The sequence below is a fragment of the Protopterus annectens genome, chromosome 5.part0 (genome assembly GCF_019279795.1).
Source record: "Protopterus annectens isolate FY-2018-M chromosome 5.part0, PAN1.0, whole genome shotgun sequence".
NCBI lineage: Eukaryota > Metazoa > Chordata > Ceratodontiformes > Protopteridae > Protopterus > Protopterus annectens.
The window spans coordinates 380246340-380272393 of NC_056735.1; the positions used below are offsets into that span (position 1 = coordinate 380246340).

The window sequence follows — 26054 nt, forward strand, 5'->3', positions numbered from 1 at the left end:
CAGCTGAAAAGAACCACTTAAGCAGAAACTTACTGGACCCCCATGAATGGCAGCTCCACAGAAAAATATTTTTGCAAGTCACTCAGGAGTGGGGTACACTGGAGGTGGATCTCTTTGCTTCGCACCTCAACCACCAGCTGACAAAATTCTCTACCAGGGAGCATCACCACCTAGTGTCAAAGGTGGATGCCTTGACCTTCCCCTGGAACTCCGTCTTTGTGTACGCATTCCCTCTTCTGCCTCTTATTCCCAAGGTACTGATCAAGATAAGGGAGGAGAGACCAAAGGCCATCATCATTGCTCCAGATTGGCACAGACAGCATTGATACCCCTTACTGCGCAGCCTGACATCACAGCCACCCAGGCAGCTTCCCCTGATCTCAGACCTCTTGACTCAGGTGTAGGGGGGAGGGTGGGTATGCTGCACCCAGACTTGTAGATTCTCAAACTGTCAGCATGGCTGATACTCTAAAAGCAAACAAGAAGCGCCTGTTAAGCAAACAGGTCCTAGACATTATCACAGAGGCCAGAAGGCCCAGCACCAGAAAATCTTACGCAGGGAAATGGAAATGATTCTGCTCCTGTAGCCAGTCCAGAGGGGGCAGGTGTTCTTCATGTTTCACTGTTGCAGTCATCACATTTGGGTTATTTGCCTGCCTTCAGCCGGCCTGAATACCAGAGTCTTCGGATTTCTCCGTCGGATGCTGTCACTTCTTCCATAACGTCAGGTCGTCAGAGGTATAAAACATGCAGCTGACTCCATTACATCAGTCTTTCTTGCCATGCGGTGCCCGAAGCAGTACGCAAGTTCCGGCTGGCTGACTCCTGAAATTTTTGATGTCCTTCAAGAATGCAACTGCAGTCATAACATGTGGGTTGTCCTGCCTCAGGCAGCCCTCGGTCGGCCGGATTCCAAAGTCTGGGTCTGACGTCGGCTGATGTCGCATTTCTCTCCGACGTCAGAGCGGCTGGAGTACATAAGCATCAGCCGACGCCATTTTCTTCAGTCTTTCTTGCCGCGGTGCCAAGCAGAAGCAGTTCGCAAGTGCCGGTCGGTCAGCTCCTGTATTCTACGATACAAGTCATCAAAAGCTAAGTACCTGCTGGGGACCTTTTCTTGCCTCAGCCGATGTCAGAAATTACTGAAAAAGTTAACAATTGTCTTTTTTGTGGTAAACAAATACCTCATAAGGATTTCCACTCTTACTGCCTCCCTTGCCTGGGCCCAGACCACGACATCTCGGCCTGTGTAGCCTGTGCTCGCTTCAACAAGCGCACTCTCAGGCGCCGGGCGGAGTTTGCTGAAGATTTTTTCGGCTGTCCTTTTCTTCCATAAAAATCCATGCCACAGCCATTTCAGCTCATTACAACACAGAACCTCTCCTCTACTCTCATCCTCTGCTAAAGCAGTATCTTGGAGGGGCCAAAAACTTAAGACCACCCAGGAGAGCTCCAACCCCTGCCTGGGACCTCAATTTTGTATTGGAAAAGCTCACTCTTCCCCCCTTTCGAGCCAGCTGCTACTGCAGACTTAAAAGTTCTCTCCTGGAAAACTGCTTTCCTTTTAGCAGTCACTTCAGCTAGAAGGATTTCCAAATTACAGTCTCTTATGGCAGTGGAGCCTTTCATCATTTTTCATGCGGACAGGGTATCTCTCAGGACCAATCCATCCTTCATGCCTAAGGTGGTATCCAGTGTGGCTCTTAATCAGACCATACATTTGCCAACTTTCTTTTCCAATCCACAGAAGAAGGGGGAGCAGATTTTGCATTCACTGGATGTACATAGACAACTTAGATTTTACTTAAACAGGACAAAATCTCAAAGAAAATCTGAACAACTGCTGGTGGCATTTGCTGCAGGAGCAGAGGGAAAGGTTATTTCAAAGCAAACCATTTCCAAATGGATAAGCCATTGTATTTGTTTCCGCTATATGCACCATGGAAAAACTGTCCCCCAGGGGATCAGATCCCATTCCACCAGGGCTTCGTCTACTTCTACAGCCTTGCTCTGAGGTGGTCCTCCTACCAGGGACATTCTAGAAGCTGCTACCTGGAGTTCAGTTCATACATTCACCAAACATTACCATTTACTACTTTTCTCTAAATCCAGAGCTGGCTTTGCCACTGCTGTCCTGCAGGGCCTTATAGATGGTCCTAATGCTGTATAATTCCCTCCACCCAACCATAGCTTTGGGAATCTACCCAAATGTAATGACTGCAACAGTGAAACACGAAGAACATAGTACAGTTGTGTACACTTACCATAATTGTAGATGTTTGAATGTATTCACTGTTGCAGTCCTGGTTACCCTCCCTCCAGCCCCCTATTTTTCTTTGGCTATACCTCTATTTTCTTTCACTATGCTTAAATGCCCTTTTGATGTATTTGCTTTTGGGATTGGAGGTATATTTTTTGTGTTTTTAATTTTATTTGCTCCCCATTTGGGGGGCACCTGACATCTGGGGCAAGAAAAACTGATGTAATGACGTTGTCTGTATGTTTTATACCTCTGACGACCTGATGTCATTGAAGAATGGACAGCAACCGAAGCAGGACCCAAGACTTTGTTAATCAGGCCAACTGAGGGCAACCTGCCAGCAGATTACCCAAATGTAATGACTGCAACAGTGAATACACTCTGACATCTACATTTATGGTAAGTGTACACAACTGTACTTTTCCAATGAAATAGCTTTCTGTGAATTAGAAGTTAGTTCATTGAAGGCTAAAGCATTGATTGTAATGCTTTTTCACTGTGTTATCTGGCTAGTTTCCTTCCCTGTTTTTGATATCAGACAAGATGGTGAATCATTTTGGGTAGGTGGATAGTGTGTTCAACTTCTGTTTATTTTTGATTGACGGAACATCTGCTGACTAGGACTCCGTGACTATCAAGTCTCCTTTTCTCTGTATTCAAAATTCTGCGTAATGATCAGGTATTGGTTCATACCCTTGTGACCACTAGTCTACATTACAGTAAAGCCCTGTATCTTCTGCTTTCTGAGTAATGTTTGCTTTGCATATGTATAGTAGTGATCATGGTTCCCAGTGTTGTATGGGGCAGTGGCCGATTATGTAAAACTAAGTCTGGCAAGACTGTGTGTGTGTGTGTGTGTGTGTGTGTGTGTGTGTGTGTGTGTGTGTGTGTGTGTGTGTGTATATATATATATATATATATATATATATATATATATATATATATATATATATATATATATATCCCAAGATTTAAAAAATGTTGCATTTTGAACAATAGGAATATCAGTAGAATCATTTGATTGTGTATAGATAAGACAAGACTAATCCTGAAAGAACAGAAGATTGTTCAGCAGAGAGGAGGCTTGGACTGTTAGTCATTCAGTCTTACCTCAGAATTAATCAGAAATGTTGAGGTTCTGCTTATGGAAATATTCAACTCAGCACTCAGTATTTCAAAATACAGACTTCAGGAGAGAAAATTGCATGTGTGTCCCATTTTTGCTGCCTGTTGGTAGAACAAGTAAGCACATTCTAAAAAGAATTGTATGTCATCTAGGCCATGTTGTTTTTTTCTGTTCTTTCTCTGTCTGTTCTGTGCATGTCCCTCTGTCTGAAATGCATGCCTTTTTTAGCTGTTTACTGCAAGACACAGTTGTGAGTTAACAGCCATGTGTCACTGCAGCTTTTTTATGTCCACAGTTTTGTTTTGTTTCTATAGATATGTGGAATTCAATCTTGTATATGACAGAGGGACCAAATTTGGACTTGCAACACCAGGATCTCGGACAGAAAGCATCTTGATGTCGCTTCCACTTACAGCCAGGTAGGTGCTTAATAGAAATGTGTTTGTGCAAAGACTGTTCACATACTGCATTCAGAACATACACCATCCGTATGAAGGGAAAATGTTTGCATGCTGTTCAGCAGCTACAGGAACTTTTTTTTTAATCACTATTTCAGTCCCATATTTCCTTGTATGTGCATGTCTGAATGAATTTTGCCATTCATTTGCAGCATGTGAAAAATTTGAACCCAGATAAATGAGTGAGAGGTGGGTAAGGGACTTAGAAATCAGCAGGGAGGAGAGAGGTATGGGAGAGAAAATGTCAAGTAATTCCTTTTCAGTGATCGCATTAACAAATATGGCTTGTCTTTGTAAACATGGTTATCAATGTACAGAGCTAGTGCACTGTAGAACAAGCTTTAGAGGCCAAAAGGCAGTCCAAGGACAACAGTCTACAGCCCTGAACATGAAGTATGGTATCGTTCAGCAGTACCCAGTGTGGAATGAGGAATATATGAAAATGAAAGACAGTGCATGAGTAAGTCTTTATCTCTGTCCATAGTCTGGGATGGAAAGTACCATACACAACTTCAATTCTTTATAGTAGAGCTTGTAACCAGGGCTTCCAAGTACTGTAGATACAGCTACCCCACGTAGCATCCTAACAGCCCAAAACCTGTTCTGTTGTGCTGTACATAGTGTTGTACAAACAACAGTCCCACCATGACGACAGGCAAGGCCACTGAAACAGATTATTGTGGAAGGTAGCCCACTCACTTTAACAGCAGCCAGAGCATCTGTAGAGACAGATATGTACCTATATAAACACACATTAGATATACACCCATTATACAGTCATCACTGGTTAGTTTAATAGACAGCGAGTGGCCTCTTTTTCTAGTGCAATACACCTCTGCAGTTTCTGCACGTCATCAGTGATGTTGCTTCTATGTTGTACAGCCGATTGTTCATAGGTGTGTACTAGCCTAATGGCGCAGGAGCCTTTACAAACCTAGCCCATAGGATTACCCTGACATTGTGCCACCCAACCGTAGTTCCCAGTGCCTCTGTCGAGTAGAGCCACTGGAGTGATCCCTGGGGTGAATTTTCTATTTCCCATGTGGTTGAGTAAGGTCACAGACAGATGACCTGTTAAGTGTCTACCAGTGTTGTGTAAGACACCTGCATATATAATGGTTAGTAGATTTGTCTCTGAAGTATAATGAGTGTCTCATTTATATCTTATGTATCACAATTTTTGGGCCAGTACTACCTTATAGTCTTCCACTGCAAAAGATTTGTCATAGGGCATTGTTTAGGGGGTTAGAGAGATGAGACACACTTGTGGTTGAGTGTGTGCTTCTTAACAAGATGCCCTGATGTTCATCATGATACCCTGCTGCAGTCATCACACTTGGGTTATCCTGTTGTCAGGCAGTCCCACAGTTGGCCAGAATTCCAAAGTCTTGGTCTGGCGTCAGTTGCAGTCATTTCTTCCCTGACGTCAGTGCGCCAGGGGTATATATGATGCATCCAACGCCATTTTCTTCAGTCTTTTTTGCCGCGCGGTGCCCGAAGCAGAAGCAGTTCGCAAGTGCCGGCCGGCCGACTCCTGAGATTTTCGAAGTTGAATTTCAGATCCGAAGTCTTCAATAAAGCTAAGTACCCCGTTGGGGAAACTTTTCTTGCCTCAGACCGATGTCAGAAAAAGTTAACAATTGTATTTCTTGTGGGAAGCAAATACCTCATAAAGATTTTCATTCTTATTGTATACCTTGTCTAGGCCCACACCACGATGTCAATGGTTTTCGCTTTTATACTAGGTTCAATAAGCGGACTATAAAGCGATGCTTTGATTTCGCACAACACTACTTCGGTAGAAAATTTAGTTACACTATGCCGTCGGAGCAACCGACTACCGGCGTGCACAAAAAACGCAAAGATAAGGACAGGCAGCCTAGACCCAAGCCAGACTCCGAGGCCTCGGCTGGGCCCGGTCTCCGGTTCACCGGTTTTCAGTGAGGTGCCTACGCAGCCCCTGGCTACCGCAGAATTGGAACCCGAGACCGCTTCGGATCCTATGGCGGAGAGTTCTAGGCTGACGCAGCCATTTCCTTTAGGCCCTACCAACGACATTGCAGAAAGATGCTGGTGCTGCAGAAATACCTTCGGTTTCTGAAGGTGTCTTCAGACCGACGACGCTCACCATAAAAATGTATCCTAAGCTTAAGACTCCTCTTAAACCAAAAAAGACTGCACTTCAGTCTCCAGTTCAAGGCCCCATGCCTAAGAAGCAGATGCTTAAAATGGCTGAAGATTTGATCACTTTAATCAGGGGTTCCCATCCCCCACCCGACAAAAGGCCTAGACAAGAGGAAGATTATGCCTCCTCTGATCAAGTGTCTATTTCCTCAGTCTCCTCTGAGGAACAATATCACTCCTTTCCCCCTTATGAAGATTCTGATGCTGAGGATTCCATTCCCTTAGCTTCTCCCCCTGAAGATTACTCCTTTGGGGAAACTTTACATACTATGAGGGAACATTTTCACTGGGAAGGTCAGGACTACTCTGACTCAAAGAAAAGGCTCAGAGAGTTTCTTTTACTCCCCCAGCACAGATCACTTGCTATCCCCCCAGTTTTAGACATTGTGGATGATGTTTGCTTAGAATCTAGTTTAAACCCAGATTCTCTGCCTCCTGCTCCAGCCAAAACCAGACAGATATTATAGAGTGCCTGACTCCCACAAATTCCTTTACAAAAGCCCTGTTGCTGACCCAGAGACTATGTCCCAGGGTCCCAAAGGGGCTAAGGCTTCTATGGCAAAAAATCCTGTACCCTATGAAAGGGACTCCACAGCACTAGACAGGTGGGGGAAGAAGGTTTACACCTCAGCCACTCTAGCTATGAGAGCACTAAATTGTCAATTTCACATGCTAAAATACCAGCAATTTCTAATGTCTCAAATAAAACAAAAGATGAGCACACACCCTTAACAGTCTGAATTGAAGGAAATGCAGGATCTGTTGCATGCAGCTGAACAGGTGGGCAAACATACTTTACAATGTGGATTTGACTCCTTGGAAGCTTCCTGTAGAGCAACTGTTACTGGGTCTGTTATACGTAGGCATGCTTGGTTAAAGGAACAAACTCTGCCTGATCATGTTAAAGCAAAGTTACTAGATGCTCCCTTACAGCAGGATGTCCTATTTGGAGTTAAAGCAGAAGTCGTCTTAAAGAAAGTGGAGGATAAGGCAAAATCTATGCAGACGGTCAAAGATTTCTTACAGGTTCAGCCCCCTCGCTTCAGCAGAAATTGGTCAACAAAAAATTGGTCCTTTCCAGCTACTGACAGACCTCAGAGGGGTAAATACAGACGCCCAAGAGGCAGAGGACAACCACAAATTCACTACAAACCTCGACAATGGGGCACTGCAACACAGAATGGAGGGGAAGACAGGCCCCAAACTACTAGAAGGCAAACACAATGACTTAAACCTCATATGGCCAAGCAAAACTCTCTTGGCAGCTCCCTTGGGAGGAAAATTAGCACTTTTTTCAGACAACTGGCGCATCGTCACAAAGGACAAATGGGTCCTAGGCATTATTTCACAAGGATACAGATTCCATTTCCACACCTTGCCAACAATAAGAGGAACGCCAAACCTGCCACAAAATCAATGGGCAGAGGCACAAAAACAAATTACAGCTCTCATGGACATGAGAGCCATTCAACTGGTACCTACACGGGAGCAAGGCCAAGGATTTTACTCAAGACTCTTTCTAGTCCCCAGAAAGGACAATGCTTGGAGACCAATTCTGGACCTTTCAGTTCTAAACACCTTCTTACAAGTACCCAAATTCAAGATGCTAACACTACAGCAGCTTCTTCCCATGTTGGGCAAGAAAGCACGGTTAGTAACGTTGGACCTCAAGGAGGCATACCTGCATGTCCCTATCAGACAAAATTGCAGAAGATACCTCCGTTTTATTGCAGGTTCAACCCATTACCAATTCTCTGCACTACCCTTTGGCTTATCCACTGCGCCCAAGGTTTTCACAAAATGCCTGGAACCAGTAATTGAATACTGCAGACAAAGAGGAATTCAAATATATCCATACCTGGACAACTGCCTCATCCAAGCAGAAAGCAAGGACATCCTCTTACAACATCTGGCTTTTGTAAAACACCTTCTAAGTTGCCCAGGGTACACAGTAAACGAAAAGAAATCAAAATAGTACCCTCACAAAATATGACATTCCTGGGTGCCAGCTTGAATACAACGGCCCAGATGGCTTATCTGACGTCAGACAAACAACTACAACTGACTCAGTATTTCAAAACAATGGCAACAAAGACCCAACTCCCTGCAAGAAAAATTCTGCAGGCCTTGGGCTTTCTACAAACACTTGAAGGAACAGCAGTATACAAACACAGTCCAAGTACTTAGCCAGTTCTTTATTCACAATCTGGTACCTCGGCCTTTCGCCTTCAAAGGATCACAAAAAGTATATACTAACAAAGGTATATATACACATTTATAATTGTATAATTGATTCTAATTTACAAAGCATCTGCAATTAATTAACTAAACAGTCATATTATTTTAAAGTAACATTCACAATAAATCTGTTAGAAAAATATATATCTAAACATATATGAAGTGCTAGTTTAGAAGCAAATAGTATGTAATGCATTTTATTCTATTTTACAATATGGCAGTAAGAATGATCTTACATGTAATTGCTTGGAGCTTTAGAGCTGCAGTGTGATTGAACTCTGACCCTGGCAGTAGCCAGCTCAGCAAGCTTATGTCTTTTACTAACTAGCTGCTGGGTCAAGGAAAAATAAATGTATTTAGCTTTGAAATCTTTCTTCCTTTCCCTGAGATGGTTGGCCTTGTGAATCTCATCAGAGATAAAAGTACAGCTGCTAAGACAAAGGAGCATATTAAGAAATGAACCGAGTATTGTATTCGAGCAGAACCAGAACCTTGAAAGAGCAACATTTACAGAGAGACATTATGACTGACCAGGTGCCTTGCAAGGCTGTATTATTCTCATGGGAAAACTTTTAAAAAGTATAACCTCAGCACTTTCTTATGAATAGAATATTGTAGACTGTAATGATGTAAGTGCCCTGTGACTGACCACGTCAGTAAGGTGGGCAAAGCTGATTGTAAAGAGTATAAAATAATGTATACTTCCTGAATGTAATTAGTCAGAATTCTATACTTGTACTGTATGGTTTTCTGCCTCCTGGTGTACACTAGTAAAACGTTTTGAACTTGAACCTCCTGTGTTATTGACTGTCATTTTGAAAAGCCTAATGATTTTTACAGTCTGATTTTAACAATTTATTTGACATTTTGGTCCTTCGGACCGGAATTCCCTTGGTAAGCCACAGGTCAGAGTGTATGGGTGGTAATAAATCTGCGCAGGAGAAGTTGCCAAAATGGTTCTTCTTGAGTGAAAAGACCTCTGACTGAATTGTTGTGTGTAAAGAGGCTGTCCACTTTCTGATCTGTGGCTGAAGAGCGGAAGACTGGACCCCAAGAAGAAAACGTGCAGTCATAGACGGGAGGCTCAGGTAGGAAGAATTTCCCTCTTTGCTTTTGTTTTAGATCAGGGACCAGGCTACAGTATAATGTTACTTAGATTTGTTTTAACAGATCAGGAACGAATTGCAGTACTGTATATTTGGTCATAGATCAGGAAAACAGAATAAAGTAGACGGTCATTCTAGACAGGGCTGAACAGAGGGAAGAAGATACCACGTGGTAAGAAAAGGGGAGAAGATACCACGTGGTAAGAAAAGGGTTACGTAACAGTCTTTTTTAAGACATGGGAAACCAGTGCACTAAAACCTTGCAAGATCCGCCTAACCAAAGAGACAAAATACATACAATTACAGCATGCTGATATGTTAGGTATTATACAAAATGTGTTAACAAATATGAATTTGATGGTAAACTAGATAAACTTACACTAGTTAAACTCCTTAAACAGCTTAAATCTGATGCAGGAGGTCAGGCAAAAAAGCAGCACCAACTAGGCATACCTCAAGCACACAGGTGGATTGAGGAAGCAAATTGTAGAAAAACAGAAGCTTAGAAATTCAAAAACATTTTTAGACAACATAGTGAAAGGTCTGACAGACAAAATCTCTGAGAAATGGAAACTTAAAGCAGACTGAACTTGCATTAATCAATGCATAACAACAGGAAAATGAGACAATAGATGGATATTATGCTAGATTATTAGAATGCTTTAAACAACAATTAAAAAATGCATTTTTAAAAGGTTGCATTGCCTCTATCAGTAGCTTTATTACAAAGCATATGATAGATCACCGAACAAGCAGGCTGCAAGCCTTACTTGAGTATGCTAGACATGCTGAAAGACACTTTAATAGTGAAAAGAAAATAAAGGCACAAGTCTTCACTGCTGAAGACGGAGCTGAAGTATTTGTATTACAGTCAGGTAAAAAGGGCATCTAGCTAGGCACTGTAAACAAAATAAGAAAGCAATGACAGAAGATAAAGGAGATGAGGACTGACTATATGATAGTGATAACAATCAAAAATCATCAGGAAAGGTTAATAAACAAAAAGAAAATGTGAATGTAGTAGAGGGAATAGAGGAAGTACAAACAGATGTAGAGGATAAAAATGGAAATGAAATTTTAGATTTAGCATTGTTGAGCCTGGAGCTCAACCTAGCAGATACAAAACCAGAAGTGACACTTCTGGTGGAGGGAAGGGAAGTCAAATTCCTGTGTGACTCAGGAGCCGCCACGGACTTTGATACACCCCTCCAAGTTACCAGAACATTCTGAATCACCTGATTATATATTAGTAAAAGCAGCAAATGGACAGCTATACAGGGAACCACTCTCCCATAATATAGCAATAACTGACCCTGTTTCAGGTATGACTCAGAAAAGTAAAATGGTAGTTTCTGCAAAATGTCCAGTAAACTTACTGGGAAGAGACCTTATGCAGATATTTGGCATAGCAGTAGTTCCTACCATGCAGGGTATGGAAGCACAAAGACAAATGAATGCTTTTGTGATGTGATCGGAGGGTGAAGCCTATTATTGGTACAGCCAGGACCTAGTTATGACTGGTCCAGGGGCAGTAACCAAAGAACTGATGAACGTAGCCATCAGTAAGGTACCCTCCCTTGACACTGATCAGCAGCATTTGTTACATTGTACGCTATACTACTGTAGCACACCAGGACCTGATAAGGAATATGAGCAAGAATTGTTCAAAAATCCTGCTAACAGATTAATATTACGAACTTTATATTGGGATACTGAGGGAAACAGTCTAGTAAGCTGTTCATTACCTCAGGAATTCATAAAATTGTATAAGTCCAATAGACTGCCACATGTCAGCTTGACAAAAAACAAAAGTGTTAAATGGGCAGACTTAGAAAAAGGTAACAAGATGGGAAAACAGACTGATTTAGAACTGTCAGGACAAGGAATACAAAAACAAAAACTGAATTGGTTGACACACACACATACAGCTGTACACTTGCAATCTAGTGAGGACAGCTGATTAGCATTTTTATTAAAAGAAAAAGAAAAGGCCTTGTGTAAAATTCCAACAACTCTGTGGTCAACAGGCAAGTTAGATGTAGGGCTTATTCAAACAGCAGGACCAGTTACAATTACCCCAAAGTCAGCTTTTAGACCACAGAAAAGACAATACCTTTTGAGAAAGGATGCAGAAGTAGGAATTAAGCCTATAATAGCAGCATTACTCAAAAAAGGAGTACTGGTAGAATCTCCTGATTCACCATGTGATACACCCCTATTTCCTATTAAAAAAGCAAATGGGGAATGGTGGATGGTACAAGATTTACAAGCTGTAAATAATGCAGTAATACCTAGAGCACTTACGGTGCCAGACCCACATACCTTGTTGAATGATTTGAAACAGCAACAGAAGTATTTCTCTGTGGTAAATATTAGCAATGCTTTCTTTTCAATACCTATACATCCTGATAGTCAATATTGGTTTGCATTTACATTTCAGGGTAAAAGGTATACATATACTCGACTACCACAGGGATATTGTGAGAGCCCAACAATATTTGCACAAAAAATGGCTAGCAACCTGGCAGGGTTTACCCACCGAGGTAGTCAAATTCTACTTTATGTAGATGACATCTTGCTAGCAGCACCCAGCAGCAGTGCAGGGTGGCTACAGTAGCATTATTAAATTTTTTAGCAATACAAGGACACAAAGCAAACAAAAGTAAGTTACAACTTTGGAAAAAACAGGTTAGATACCTGGGATATGTGATATCCAATAAAGGTAGAATACTAGATAAAGGAAAAAAAAAAAAAACAGCAATTTTGCAAGCACCCAAACCAACAACTAAGAAAGAAATAATGTCTTTCTTAGGTACAACTCATTTTTGTTGGAGCTGGGTACCAAATTATGCTTTGGAATCTGCTCCACTGACTGATTTGATATATAAGACACAGATGGCAGTACAAGATATTTTACAATGGACAACAGAAGCAGAAATGGCTTTCTGCAGGTTGAAGCAGTTAATAGCTTCTTCATTAGTTTTAAGACTTCCAAATTATCACAAACGGTTCTTTCAGACCGTAGATTGTAAGCAAGGGTACATGACATCAGTATTAAAGCAACAACATGGGGATAAGCAATGCCCCATAACTTACTATTCATCACATTTAGACCCAGTGGTGCAATCTTTGCCTCAATGTGTACAAGCAGTAGTTGCAGCAGCAATGGCAGTGCAGGCTTCGGCCTCAGTGGTGTTATTCCACCCTCTCACATTGAGAGTGCCTCATGCAGTTGCAATAATTTTACTGCAAGAAAAAAAAAAAAAAAAAAAAAAAAAAGGCATACCTTTCTCCTGCTAGCCATCTTTCATGTATAACTATACTGCTGAGCCAACCTCATATGACAATTGAACGATGTATGACATTACTTCCAGCTCCTGCGGTGGGCACACCACACAGCTGCCTGCAGGAAATTGAACAGTTAGCTTTACCTAGACAAGATCTTACAGATATGCCCTTGAATGATGCTGAGGTGACATATTACGTGGATGACTCATGGAGAAGGGGTCCTACAGGGAAGAATCTGGTGGGGTATGCAGTAGTTACAGACACTGAAATTTTAGAAGCACAAACTTTGCCACACAACTTGTCTGCTCAAGCAGCAGAACTGGTAGCTTTTGACAAGAGCATGTACTTTAGCAGAAGGCAAGAAAGTGAACATATATACTGATAGTCAGTATGCTTTTTCTACAGTACATGTGTTTGCACAACAATGAAAAAAAATAGAGGAATGATTACATCCAGTGAAAAACCTATTAATCATGCGCAATTTATTTTGGAGCTATTAGAATCTATTCAGTTACCTACCAAAGTAGCTATTTGTAAATGTGTAGCTCATACAAAACAACAGGATAAGATTTCAAAGGTAATGCACGAGCTGATGCAGCTGCAAAGCAAGCAGCCTCAGACTCAGAAACTTTATTTTGAATGAGGAATTACAACCCTCTGAGATTTTAGATTTAGACATGTTAAAACAATGCAAATACTTACTACAAAAGCAGAAAAACAAAAATGGGTAAAACGAGGTGCAATTTTTGAGAATGGACTGTACATTTCCAAAGAAAGAAAGCCAATATTGCCGTCTAATTTATTTAGATATGCAGCTTTGTTGAGCCATGGGCAGAGCCATGTCTCAACAGGGGGGATGGTACAGTTAGTAAATAGAATATTCCAAACATATGGATACATAAATTATACAACAAAATTTTGTGCAGCTTGTCATACTTGTAACAAGCACCATGCACAAGGAGCATTTAAAAACAAACAAGGAAGTTTTCCTATACCACCATACCCATTCCACACTATTTGTATGGATTTCTTAGAATTAAATAAATGTAAAGGGTTTAACTCCCTCTAAAATGTTTTTTGGGAGAGCATATTATGTGCCACAGTGGAAAGCTCTCATGCCTGCAGAGCAGGAGGCTGACAGCTCATTAGCTAGTCACATGAAGAAATTGTTAAAAAATAAGACTGTTTTGCAGTTGAACTCTTTTTCAGATAAAGAACAAACGAAACCGGAAGCAGTGCTGACCCCGGGGTCCTGGGTTTGGTTGAAGGTTATCAAAAAGAGAAACTGGACAAGTCCAAAGTGGGAAGGTCCATACCAGGTACTGTTGGCGACGCCTACTGCAGTAAAAGTTGCTGAGAGGTCGTCCTGGGTTCACCTGACACACTGCAAACCAGTAAAGAACTGTCAACTTGATAAACATTTTGTAACTGATGCACCACAAAGGCAGGATGACCAGAAGCAAAGTTCATAAAAGTGCAAATCAACCCCGAAGAAATTGTTTAACTATCTTGCTAATTATACACCTATTGACTATGTTTGTGGTGACTTTTCTTTTGTTGTGGTTTTTCCTGCATATAACCACACAGATAAAATTGACAAAACGTGATGAACTGTCTGTAGACTGGCATCCAAACATTAACACATACCTGGCCATGAAACGTGTGTATGCAGAGACTATGAACATTTCAAATTGCTGGGTTTGTACAGCTATACCAACAGCATATGGAGGACTGTTAATGTCCGCTGTCCCTCTGGGGATAAATGAGACTTGGGAAAATTTGCTTTTGATACAGAAACTGTGAGATCACAGGACAAAATAGCTTTATTTTTACCTGTCACACAAAAAAGGAGTTGTATGTTTCTACAAAAGTGATACCCTCCAGGTGGGCTGGAGTAATTGTAATATAACAATGTCTTATAAATGTTACATTAAAGTCAGAAGTGGGGGTACTGTTTGTAATACTAACTATGATTCATATCTGAGTTCAATGAAAACTACATTAAATGCAGTACGTGACAATCCAGTCTTAACTAAACAATTGTCTGTTAAAGATAGGAAAATGTTTCATGCAGGGATAACACGTATTAGTACCAAAGTAATGATTTTATTTGCGGGAAAAAGGCATATGAATGGTTACCTGAGAATTGGTCCGGCAGTTGTTTTTTTGGGTTATCTGGTTCCAGCAATAAAACATACTGCAGAATTACCTTTGGGTAAGATACGAAATGTAAGGGAAACAGCTCGAAAATCTGAAGGTCCAGTTAAGAAACCTGTGAATCCAGTTGGGAAGATCGAAGCTGGTTGGAAAGATCATAATTCAGTAAAAGACAAAAATAAATTGACTCATATGGACTTGGGCAACAGTGTTATATCCTGGGCAGGAATACTACCAGCCTATGGAGCAGTCAAATCGATCTGGGAGCTGAGGAAGCTGTCAAGACTTCTCGAAGTAATGAGTAATGCAACTTTTTCCGCCCTAGAATTGGTGACTGATGAACTGAATGCAATGAGAACTGTTGTGCTACAAAATCAAATGGCTCTTTACTTCACCCTAGCGGCAAGAGGTGGTACACAAAGAAGAATGCTGTGCTTTTATCCCTGAGAATCACATGACAAATAATCACCTAGAGGTAATTCAGCAAGTATCAGCAATGACTAAACCAGGCCCAAACCCACTGACTGACTTTTTCCAGAATCTGTTTGGGGGGTGGGGTTCCATCCTATTGAACATTTTAATTGCTATTTGTGTGGGTATACTCCTAATAGGAGCATGTGTTTACTGTGGAATTCCCTGCATGAAAAGATTAATCAAAGATTTTGTTGATATCTGTTACTGAAACTTTTTACCAAGATTTTGAAATTGAAAGATTGATTTCAGATGATGCTTTTTCTGAAGTATAGATTAAATGACTTGCCTAGTTAAAAGTCCTTAAAGGAAAAGGCTAGGAAACGAAATAATATTGTTTATGTTTCTGAATAGAATAAAAAGGAGGGAGAATGTTAGAAAAATATATATCTAAACATATATGAAGTGCTAGTTTAGAAGCAAATAGTATGTAATGCATTTTATTCTATTTTACAATATGGCAGTAAGAATGATCTTACATGTAATTGCTTGGAGCTTTAGAGCTGCAGTGTGATTGAACTCTGACCCTGGCAGTAGCCAGCTCAGCAAGCTTATGTCTTTTACTAACTAGCTGCTGGGTCAAGGAAAAATAAATGTATTTAGCTTTGAAATCTTTCTTCCTTTCCCTGAGATGGTTGGCCTTGTGAATCTTATCAGAGATAAAAGTACAGCTGCTAAGACAAAGGAGCACATTAAGAAATGAACCGAGTATTGTATTCGAGCAGAAACGGAACCTTGAAAGAGCAACATTTACAGAGAGACATTGTGACTGACCAGGTGCCTTGCAAGGCTGTATTATTCTCATGGGAAAACTTTTAAAAAGTATAACCTCAGCACTTTCTTATGAATAGAATATTGTAGACTGTAATGATGTAAGTGCCCTGTGACTGACCACGTCAGTAAGGTGGGCAAAGCTGATTGTAAAGAGTACAAAATAATGTATACTTCCTGAATGTAATTAGTCAGAATTCTATACTTGTACTGTATGGTTTTCTGCCTCCTGGTGTACACTAGTAAAACGTTTTGAACTTGAACCTCCTGTGTTATTGACTGTAATTTTGAAAAGCCTAATGATTTTTACAGTCTGATTTTAACAATTTATTTGACAAAATCACACAAATTTCACAATGAATTTTAAAGGTAGAAACAATCAATACAAAAAGTGTCATTAATTAAATAGCTAGATGAATAAATACATACTATCATCTATAACTTAAATAATAATATTCATATTAATTCTAACAATTTAAGTGCTTAATTCCAAATTAAGTCCACCAGGTTTCAAAGTCTTGTATTTTAAAATCATTTTGTTTTCTAATTCAAGTAATTTTTGAATAAATATACCCCCATTTTCAAAACAAAATGGCTTACCCAAAATACAAAACTTTAAACTATTTATGCAACCACCATGATTGTCAAAAAAGTGTTTAGCCACAGGGCTAGTTTCATTATGATTTTTAATATCCCTTAAATGTTCCAGGATGCGAACTCGAACCATCCTTTTGGTCTGCCCTATGTACCATATATTATTACATGAGCAGCCTAGTATGTAAACTACTCCCACTGACCTGCAATTGAAGTAAAATCTAGGGGAAAACAGGATACCATTAATCCATTCTAGATTAATGGCCTTCACACAGATGCTACAGTGACCACAAGGATATGTACCTACTGGGAGATCTGATCTTTCATCTCCTTTCAAGAAGTTATAATTTAATAGCTCCTTTAAATGCTTCCCCCTCTTATAAGAAAAAATTACATGTTTAGGAAATAAATGACCTATATTTTCATCTTCACTAATTAAATGCCAATACTTCCTCACCAACTTTACTACTTCATCCGATAGAGGGGAAAATTTAGTAACATAAAATAATTTTTTTTCTTCCTCCATACTACTAGTAATGTTCTTAGATACTTCATAATCAGAATTAACCAAACTCTTTTCAAATTTTCGATACTCACAATTATTAATCCCCAATATTTTATTTTTGCTCATTAATAAATGATCTATATTGTAACCTCTTTTAATTAACCTCAGTTCAACATTATTTAATTCCCTATACCTCTCATTTTCATCACTAGTGTGGTCAAAAATCCTTTTAAATTCACCTAAAGGTAGCGAACGCACTAAGTGTCCAGGATGCATGCTCTCAGCATGTAAGAACATGTTAACTGAGGTATCTTTCCTAAATGGTCTATATCCAGTATAGTCCTCCTGATGATATTATGTTATATCTAGGAAATTAATCTTTTCCCTACTATATTCAAAAGAGAAGGTCAAACCATGGTTATTTTTATTTAAGGTTTCAAAAAATTCAAGAATATCACCCCTGCATATCAAAAAAAGATCATCAATATAACGCTTATAAGTTATAACATTCTTTTTGTAAAAGGAACTTGGGTAAATATATTGTCTTTCAAAGTAACCCATATACATAATGGCATATGAGGGTGCAAATGCAGCCCCCATAGCCGTTCCTTGTAATTGCAGGAAAAATGTATTATTAAAGCAAAAATAATTATGAGTAAGACAAAATTCTAGTAGTTGAATCAAGAACATAGTTCTAGGTCCATCACCTAGCATCTCAATAACCGCTTCCAACCCCCACCTTTTATTAATATTAGTGTATAGGGATTTCACATCAATCGTCACCCAGTAATAATCATTACACCATTTAACATGGGAAAGTTCATTTATTAACTCTTGAGTGTTAGAAATATGTGCTATCACTTTACCTAACTGTTTTTTCAGATGAAAGTCCAAAAAAAGATTAACGTTACTTAAAAAGGAACCTATTCCTGACACTATTGGCCTACCTGGAGGTTTTTCTAGACATTTATGCACTTTAGGTTTGGACATAAAAAATAGGTGTCAGTGGGTTTTTAACATATAGTTTACACACATCACTCTGGCTAAAAAAGCCAAGATGTTCCCCTCTTTCCAGTATGTTTAATAACTCAATGTTGAATTCTGTTACAGGATGCTTAACTAAACGTTTATATTCAGCCTCATTCTTAAGTAAATCATTTACCATTTCACAATAAAAAGATTTATCTGTAATGACCCAATTGCCACCTTTATCTGCACACTTGAAGATGAATTCTTTTTTAATGTTTATCATGTTTTTTAAGGCCTTCCATTCACTTTTATTCAGATTATATTGTTTCTGATTCTTATGGAATTTACTCATTAATAGGGTCATTTCTTTAAATATAATCTTAAAAAATGTGGCAATAACGGGAACCTTAATATTGGATGTAAATTTATTGTTTGAAGCTAAATAAGGTAATGACAATTTTGTGTAAAAACTTTCAACATTTTCATTATTTCCATCCACATTGACCACATTTTCATCTTCAAAACAGAAATCAGCATTTTCATAGTCATATATAGATAAATTTAACAAATTATCATCATCACCACATTCGATGCCATTCTCATTAAATGAACTATTCACAGTGTCAACAGTGTGATTCAAAAAATATACTTTTAAATACAACTTTCTGACAAACATTTTTAGCTCCATATACAAATCCCCAAGAGAAAGAAAATACGTAGGCACAAATTTGCTGCCTTTTAGTAACACTGATCTCATATCATCATTAATAACCAAATTAGAAAGATTAATTAAACATAAAGTCCATTCATCAGACACACTCACATTTTCATTCCTTGAAACGGTTTCTTCCCTTTCTACCGTTCCTTCCTCGACCCGATTTATTATTCTGAAAGGAACTATCAGTTTTGGAAGAATTCAAGGAAGCATTTGTGCCCTCATTACCAACACTGTCATTGTTAATAGAGTCTACGAATGTAACATTTTTTGCACCAAAATTATTTCTCTCTCGTTCTCCCGAGGACACTGACACACTGCGCTGCCTCTGTGAGCTTCTCCTGACCTTTGATCTGCTGCGCGTCATCTCACGCTGCCAGGAAAAAAGGACACCAGTTTCGTAGTCCTTCATATCGTGCAACAGTTTATTCCTTTTCCGCTGTAAAATGTCACTCTAATTTGGAAATCTTTTCTTTAATTTTAGTAAATTACACCCTAAAACAGGACTCCTCCACCACCTTGTCCTGTAGGTGCATAATTTCATTTTTAAGTTTATCATGTGCCCTCTGGTTCCGTTTAACTAAAATACGGAGCCACTTAGTAGTACACTCTAACGATGCTTGTTTCCATTCATCCAGCAGGTCATGTTCCCCCTCAGAAAAAACAGTAGCAGGTAACTTGTCAATGCGTAAGCCTCTGGGTGTTAGATTTAAATTAATATATTTTTCCAAAAGACATGTATCAAGGAACAAGGCAACTTCTTTGGTCATAAGTCTATCCAATGATACAAACTGATCTACCTGACTGCTTCCACCAACATTCCATGGATCCAAATTCACAAATTTCCTTTCATGTTCATTGACCATATCAGCAAAACAGAACGCTCCTGGCATATTATTCGGCCCCGAAGCTCCACTTGCCTGAGTCATATCACTGGTAGATGTCTTGGACAACGATTTGAAATTTCTACAAACACTTGAAGGAACAGCAGTATACAAACACAGTCCAAGTACTTAGCCAGTTCTTTATTCATGATCTGGTACCTCGGCCTTTCGCCTTCAAAGGATCACAAAAAGTATATACTAACAAAGGTATATATACACATTTATAAATGAAAAGAAATCAAAATAGTACCCTCACAAAATGACATTCCTGGGTGCCAGCTTGAATACAAAGGCCCAGATGGCTTATCTGACGCCAGACAAACAACTACAACTGACTCAGTATTTCAAAACAATGGCAACAAAGACCCAACTCCCTGCAAGAAAAATTCTGCAGGCCTTGGGCTTCATGGCATCTTGCATACTACTAATACCATTTGCAAAGCTGCATATGAGGAAATTACAGTGGTACCTAAAAAGCGTATGGTCTCAACACAGCCACAGCTTGGACACTATGATATCTCTCATTCCCTGCCTTCAACAAGAGTTTCTATGGTGGTCACAGGCATGTCACCTCAACAAGGGTCAGCCTTTCACCTTGCCCCCAGCCAGGCAAACTATGACAACAGATGCATCAGACTGTGCCTGGGGGCACACATGGCAGGACAGTGCGTTCAAGGCATATGTACTGCAGATCAAAGGAATCTACACATCAATCAAAAAGAAATGCTAGCTGTACAGAATGCCCTGACAGCCTTCAAGGACCTCTTGCATCCAGGACAGCTTACAGTAAGGACGGACAACACCACAGTAATGTGGTACATAAACAAACAAGGGGGTACACACTCCTACCCTCTATGCAGGCAAACAATGACCTTGTGGAACACAGCACTGGCTTACCAAGTTCGGCTACAAGCTCAATTCCTGCCAGGAAAAAAGAACACATTGGCAGACGACCTCAGCAGAAACATCATGGATCCCCACGAGTAGAAACTGGATCCACAAGTATTTGCAATGATGACTCAAAAATGGGGCCACCCAGACATAGACCTGTTTGCCAGCCCCCAAAACTATCAGCTAACAAAATTTTGTACAAGGACGTTTCACCATCAAGCTTGGAAAGTGGACGCACTCTCATTCAGTTGGAAAAACCTGACAGTATATGCCTTCCCTCCATTGCCCCTTCTCACAAAGGTGCTGCTGAAAGTCAGGAAGGAGAGACCCAAAATGATACTCATAGCCCCAGACTGGCCACACCAGCATTGGTACCCACTACTAAGGAATATGACCCAGGGCCCACCTTGGACTTCACCACAAATTGCTCATTTGCTCACACAGCAAGACAATCAAATTCTACACAGCCAGCTCAAAACCTTAAATTTGGCTGCATGGCAAATCACCTAAGCAACCAGCCAGCTCCTCTTCCTCAAGCAGTTATGGATGTTATTCTGGAAGCTAGGAGGCCCAGCACCAGGAAGGCCTGCTCGGACAAATGGAAAAGGTTTTGCGCCTGGAACCAAGCTAAAGGCCAAAATACCCTTCAGCCTCACATACCTCGGATTCTACAGTATTTAACTGAGATGTTGCACAAAGGACTTTCTTTTTCATGTATTAAAATCCATGACTCAGCTATTTCAGCCCACTACAACACGGATCCTCCTTTATTTTCACATCCACTTCTAAGGCAGTTTATCAGAGGGGCCAAAAACATTAGGCCCCCCCAGGAGAGCACCTACACCAACCTGGGACCTCAACTTTGTTCTGGAAAAACTTACTCTACCTCCTTTTGAACCAGCTTTCTCTCCTGACCTAAAGTTTACATCATGGAAGACTGCCCTGCTGCTAGCAATAACTTCAGCCAGAAGAGTCTCAGAGCTTCAGGCACTAATGGCAGTAGAGTCTTTCCTCATTTTCCATCAAGACAGAGTTTCTCTACGAACTAATTCCTCCTTTATGCCTAAGGTGGTATCCAGTGTGGCTCTAAATCAAACCATCCACTTACCCACCTTCTTTCCAAATCCACAGAACAAAGGGGAAAGACTCCTGCACTCCTTGGACATTCACAGGCAACTACGCTACTACTTGGACAAAACTAAGGTTTTCAGAAAATCTGACCAGCTCTTTGTATCCTATGCTGCAGCTTCACAAGGGAAGGCTATATCAAAACAGACCATTTCCAAATGGATAGGACATTGCATTAATTTTTGCTACACCCATCATGGAAAACCAGTTCCTGCTACCATAAGGCCCCACTCTACCATGGCAGCAGCTACATCTACAGCCTTCCTCAGGGGGGTGCCAACCAAGGATATTTTGGAAGCTGTAACTTGGAGTTCAGTACACACCTTCACCAAACACTACCACTTACCTCTTTACTCTAAGACTAGAGCTGGCTTCGCCACTGCAGTTCTGCAGGGCCTTCTAGCCTCCTCTAACCCTGTTTGACTCCACCTCCCATCCTTAGCTTTGGGATTCTACCCAAGTGTGATGACTGCAGCAGAGTAACACGATGAACATAGTACAGTTTTGTACCTACCATAAATGTAGATGTTCGAGTGTATACCCTGCTGCAATCCAGGTTACCCTCCCTCCATCCCCTCTGACCTAACTAACTAAATCTTTACAATACCTTCAAACCTGATACTACCTTTGTGATGTATTTGCTTATAGCTGGAGGGATGTTTTGCTTCTACTGACCACCTTTTTGAGGGCACCTGACATCTGGGGCAAGAAAAACTGAAGAAAATGGCGTCGGATGCATTATATATACCCCTGGCGCACTGACGTCAGGGAAGAAGCGACAGCAACAGACGCCGGACCAAGACTTTGGAATTCTGGCCGACTGCGGGACCGCCTGACGACAGGATAACCCAAGTGTGATGACTGCAGCAAGGGTATACACTTGAACATCTACATTTATGGTAGGTACAAAACTGTACTTTATGTGCCTTCAGCACATCTGCAATGTACAGAGGGTAAACAGGCAGCACATTCAATGCAAGATAGTCCATTCATCCATTGAAACATAATGCTGGTAATCTACTGCATAGTCACCACTCTGAGCCACTTCAGCACAGCCTACACTTTGAAATGTGCCCATTCAGCACCAAGGTACAAGGATACACTACCAGCATTGATTTTTCACCTCTGCTTTGCCCTGTTCCTTTGCTTCATTGAATGTTGTGCATACAACTTATGAGGTGCAGAGGTTGCCATGCTGTGCACCTTTTCTTGCTCTAAAGCACACATCCATCACAGTCCAGAAGTGTTTATGATTGGCAGTACTGTGCTGAAATAGGCAGAGTACTTAGCTGCTTAAGCTTGTGTGAACTACATATGTTTATACCACGCTGCAGTTCCAGACAGAGTTGCTGAAACGAGATTTGTTTCTGCCCAGGGCACTGCTCAGACATTCATCCTTTCAGATTTGAAGACCAATGGTTTCTCAGCAATGAGGACTAAAAAAAAAAAAAAAAGAATGGGACATTATGTATGTATATCATACATGTAATAAGTGCATAACACCTCCTTGCTAAACTGTAGCAAAGCCCTGTTATGCAGACATACAGTAGCTCCTTACTACAGTTCCTAACCTTCACTGACTGACTTTTTAGTAGCTGCAATGGCAGTCTGGCTGCTGAATTGCTTAGTTAGAATGAATTGCTTTCAGGAACTTAACCAACACCTGTTCTAAAGTGCTGATCACGCCTCTTAGCAACTTGCACCCAGGGCAGCCACCCCCCTTTCCCCCACCCCTCTTTTTATTTTGCTCTCATTAAGAACTAATACATTATTTCATTAAATAGAATTAGATAGGAAAAAGGAAAAAGTGAGTTGGCAAGACAAAACTTTTAAATGCATACCTAGGTTCAGAATGTAGTAGTTGAACTGTAAATTACATGAAGGGATGTGCCCAAGAGCAAGTGTCATTTTTTTGATGAGAGATTTAGCAGTGCAGGAAGAATATCTCTTAATGTCAGTCTTCCAGAGTGAGTGAAGAATAGAAGAATGCTTGACTGTAGACATAATATAGGTTAGATACCTGGTTGTAAAAGGTGCACAAAGTAGTACTTTATTAATTTATAAGTTATACCTTGGCACAATAGATTTGTAAGGGATAATGCATGCACCTCCACTTTCTTTGCTGTCCGTATTTTAAGTGACTGATGTTTCTGCCTCTGAATATGACATTCTGTTTGTTTTACACGGCACCAAAGTATTTATTCTTGCAAATATGCATCACATCAATACTTTGTTAAAACATGTACATCATGAAGTAAGAAAGGATTATTCAGAAGTCAGATAATAGAGAGTAGTCAGATTGTCTGAAATCCACATGTGAATTGTGATGTTGGCCAGCTGAAATAAAAGCGCAGGTTTTTAAAGTGGGTACCACAGAGAAGGATTTTGCCTCACTCCAAAGTGTAGCAGTCCCAGAATTTTTTTATATTTTCAGAATGGATGTAGCCGCTAGCATAAGAGACTTTGCATTGCAATATTTTTGTTTTAATGGAGGCTTTGTGTTCCTCAGCAAAAATATATGTGAGTGACTCCTGTAGTGGCCATTTTTTTTCTTTTAAAATGAGATTTGCACAAGGTAGTTTGCATTGCTGACCTATACCACATACTTTTTAGGTTGCCACTAGTACCAGCATTAACAGTTACAGCTTCATGCATGCTCTGAAGCTTAGGTATAAACTAATATCCTGTAAACTGCTGTGTCACTATGAAAATGTAAAATACACATGTGAAAAAATATATATGTAAATGTCGTAAAAAATATATATGACAATATAAAAATAATGATGATGTATACACACAAATACACACACCAAAATGTATATAATATAATATATATAAAATGTAATATATGTATAAAACAAAAAAAATATGTATATATATATATATATATATATATATATATATGTATATGGGTCTACTTTACATTACCGACACAACACTTCACCGACCCCAAATAACCGAAACCACACAACACCGACACCTCACAAAACCGAACACAATTACACCGACACAAACAACGTAAACTACACATCACACACGATCACATATCCACTAACCCTAACCCAAACCCTAACCCTAAGGTCCGACACTACCGCACAGTTACCCTACCGCACCTAACCCTAACTCACTTAACCCACCCTACACCTAAAGACTGTCACTATCGCACACTTAACCTACCTGCACCCTAACTCACTTAACCCACCCCAAAATAAAGCCCGTCACTATCTCACTCAACCCTACGCCTCTCTTAAACCTAACTCACTTAACCCGTCCCTAAACTACAGTCCATCACTATCACACACTTACCTTACCATTCAACCTACCCCACACTACCACACACTCACCTTTCCCACACCATAACCCAAAATCCCACAATATCGCACACTTACCTGACCGCTCCTAACTCCGTCACTATCGCTACTACCGAGAGTCGCGCTCACCGCGCCCGTTGTCGGTCTTTCGGCTGTCGGCAAATCACCTTTTCAGTCAACTTACCTGTCGGTCGTTTTCGCTGTCGGTGAAGTGTCGTTTCGGTAAAGTAAAGTGGACCCATACATATAGATATATATATATATATATATATATATATATATATATATATGAATAATTTTCATAGTGACTGTTTGGTTCTATGTTTGTGTGTGTGTATGTGTGTGTGTGTGTGGGGGGGTACATGTCTACGTGTGTGTGTGTGTGTGTGTGTGTGTGTGTATGCATGTGATTGTTGTGTCTACGTGGGAGAGGTCTTTGGATACGCATTTTATATGCTCAAGTTGATTACTATGCTATTCACACAGCATGAATTTACACTGCATTTTTATGACTGTTTTTTATGACTGTATTTTTGCATTTATACATATGTATGTGTATATATGTGTATATACATTTATTTGTATATATATATATATATATATATATATATATATTTTTTTTTTTTTTTTTTTTTTTTTTTTTTATCATTATGACAATACTTCATTTTTGTAGAAAATCACATTTGTTATTTTTTCATTTTGATGGTCATGATGTAATTTCCTGTTTTGTAAGTTATTTAAGGAACTGGAAATCATTTGAAAATGTTTCTGAGGAAGTTCACATATTAAACAGTGGATGAAAGCGCTAAATTTTTGGCTTCTGGTTTACTTGGTTTTTTTGCCAGCAGGTCTGCAGTTCATTTTTTTAATATCCTGTAAACTGCTGTGTTGTAGATTGGGCCTGTTTATTAATGAAAGGGGTCCCACCACTAAAATGTTGTGATTTTGTTGCTCATACTTTAAACCTGGAGGGTTTTTTTTCTAAGTGTGTTGTCTGT

At 40.0% G+C, this 26054-nt stretch overlaps 1 protein-coding gene across 1 annotated transcript in view; it reads left to right on the plus strand.

The window, feature by feature from the left end:
* CPOX (coproporphyrinogen oxidase) overlaps positions 1 to 26054 on the plus strand; it is a 342309-nt gene that overhangs the window by 296400 nt on the left and 19855 nt on the right. Inside the window, exon 6 of the mRNA XM_044072354.1 lies at positions 3701 to 3805. Within this exon, the coding sequence (XP_043928289.1) occupies positions 3701 to 3805 (105 nt within the window). The remainder of the gene's footprint in view (positions 1 to 3700; positions 3806 to 26054) is intronic.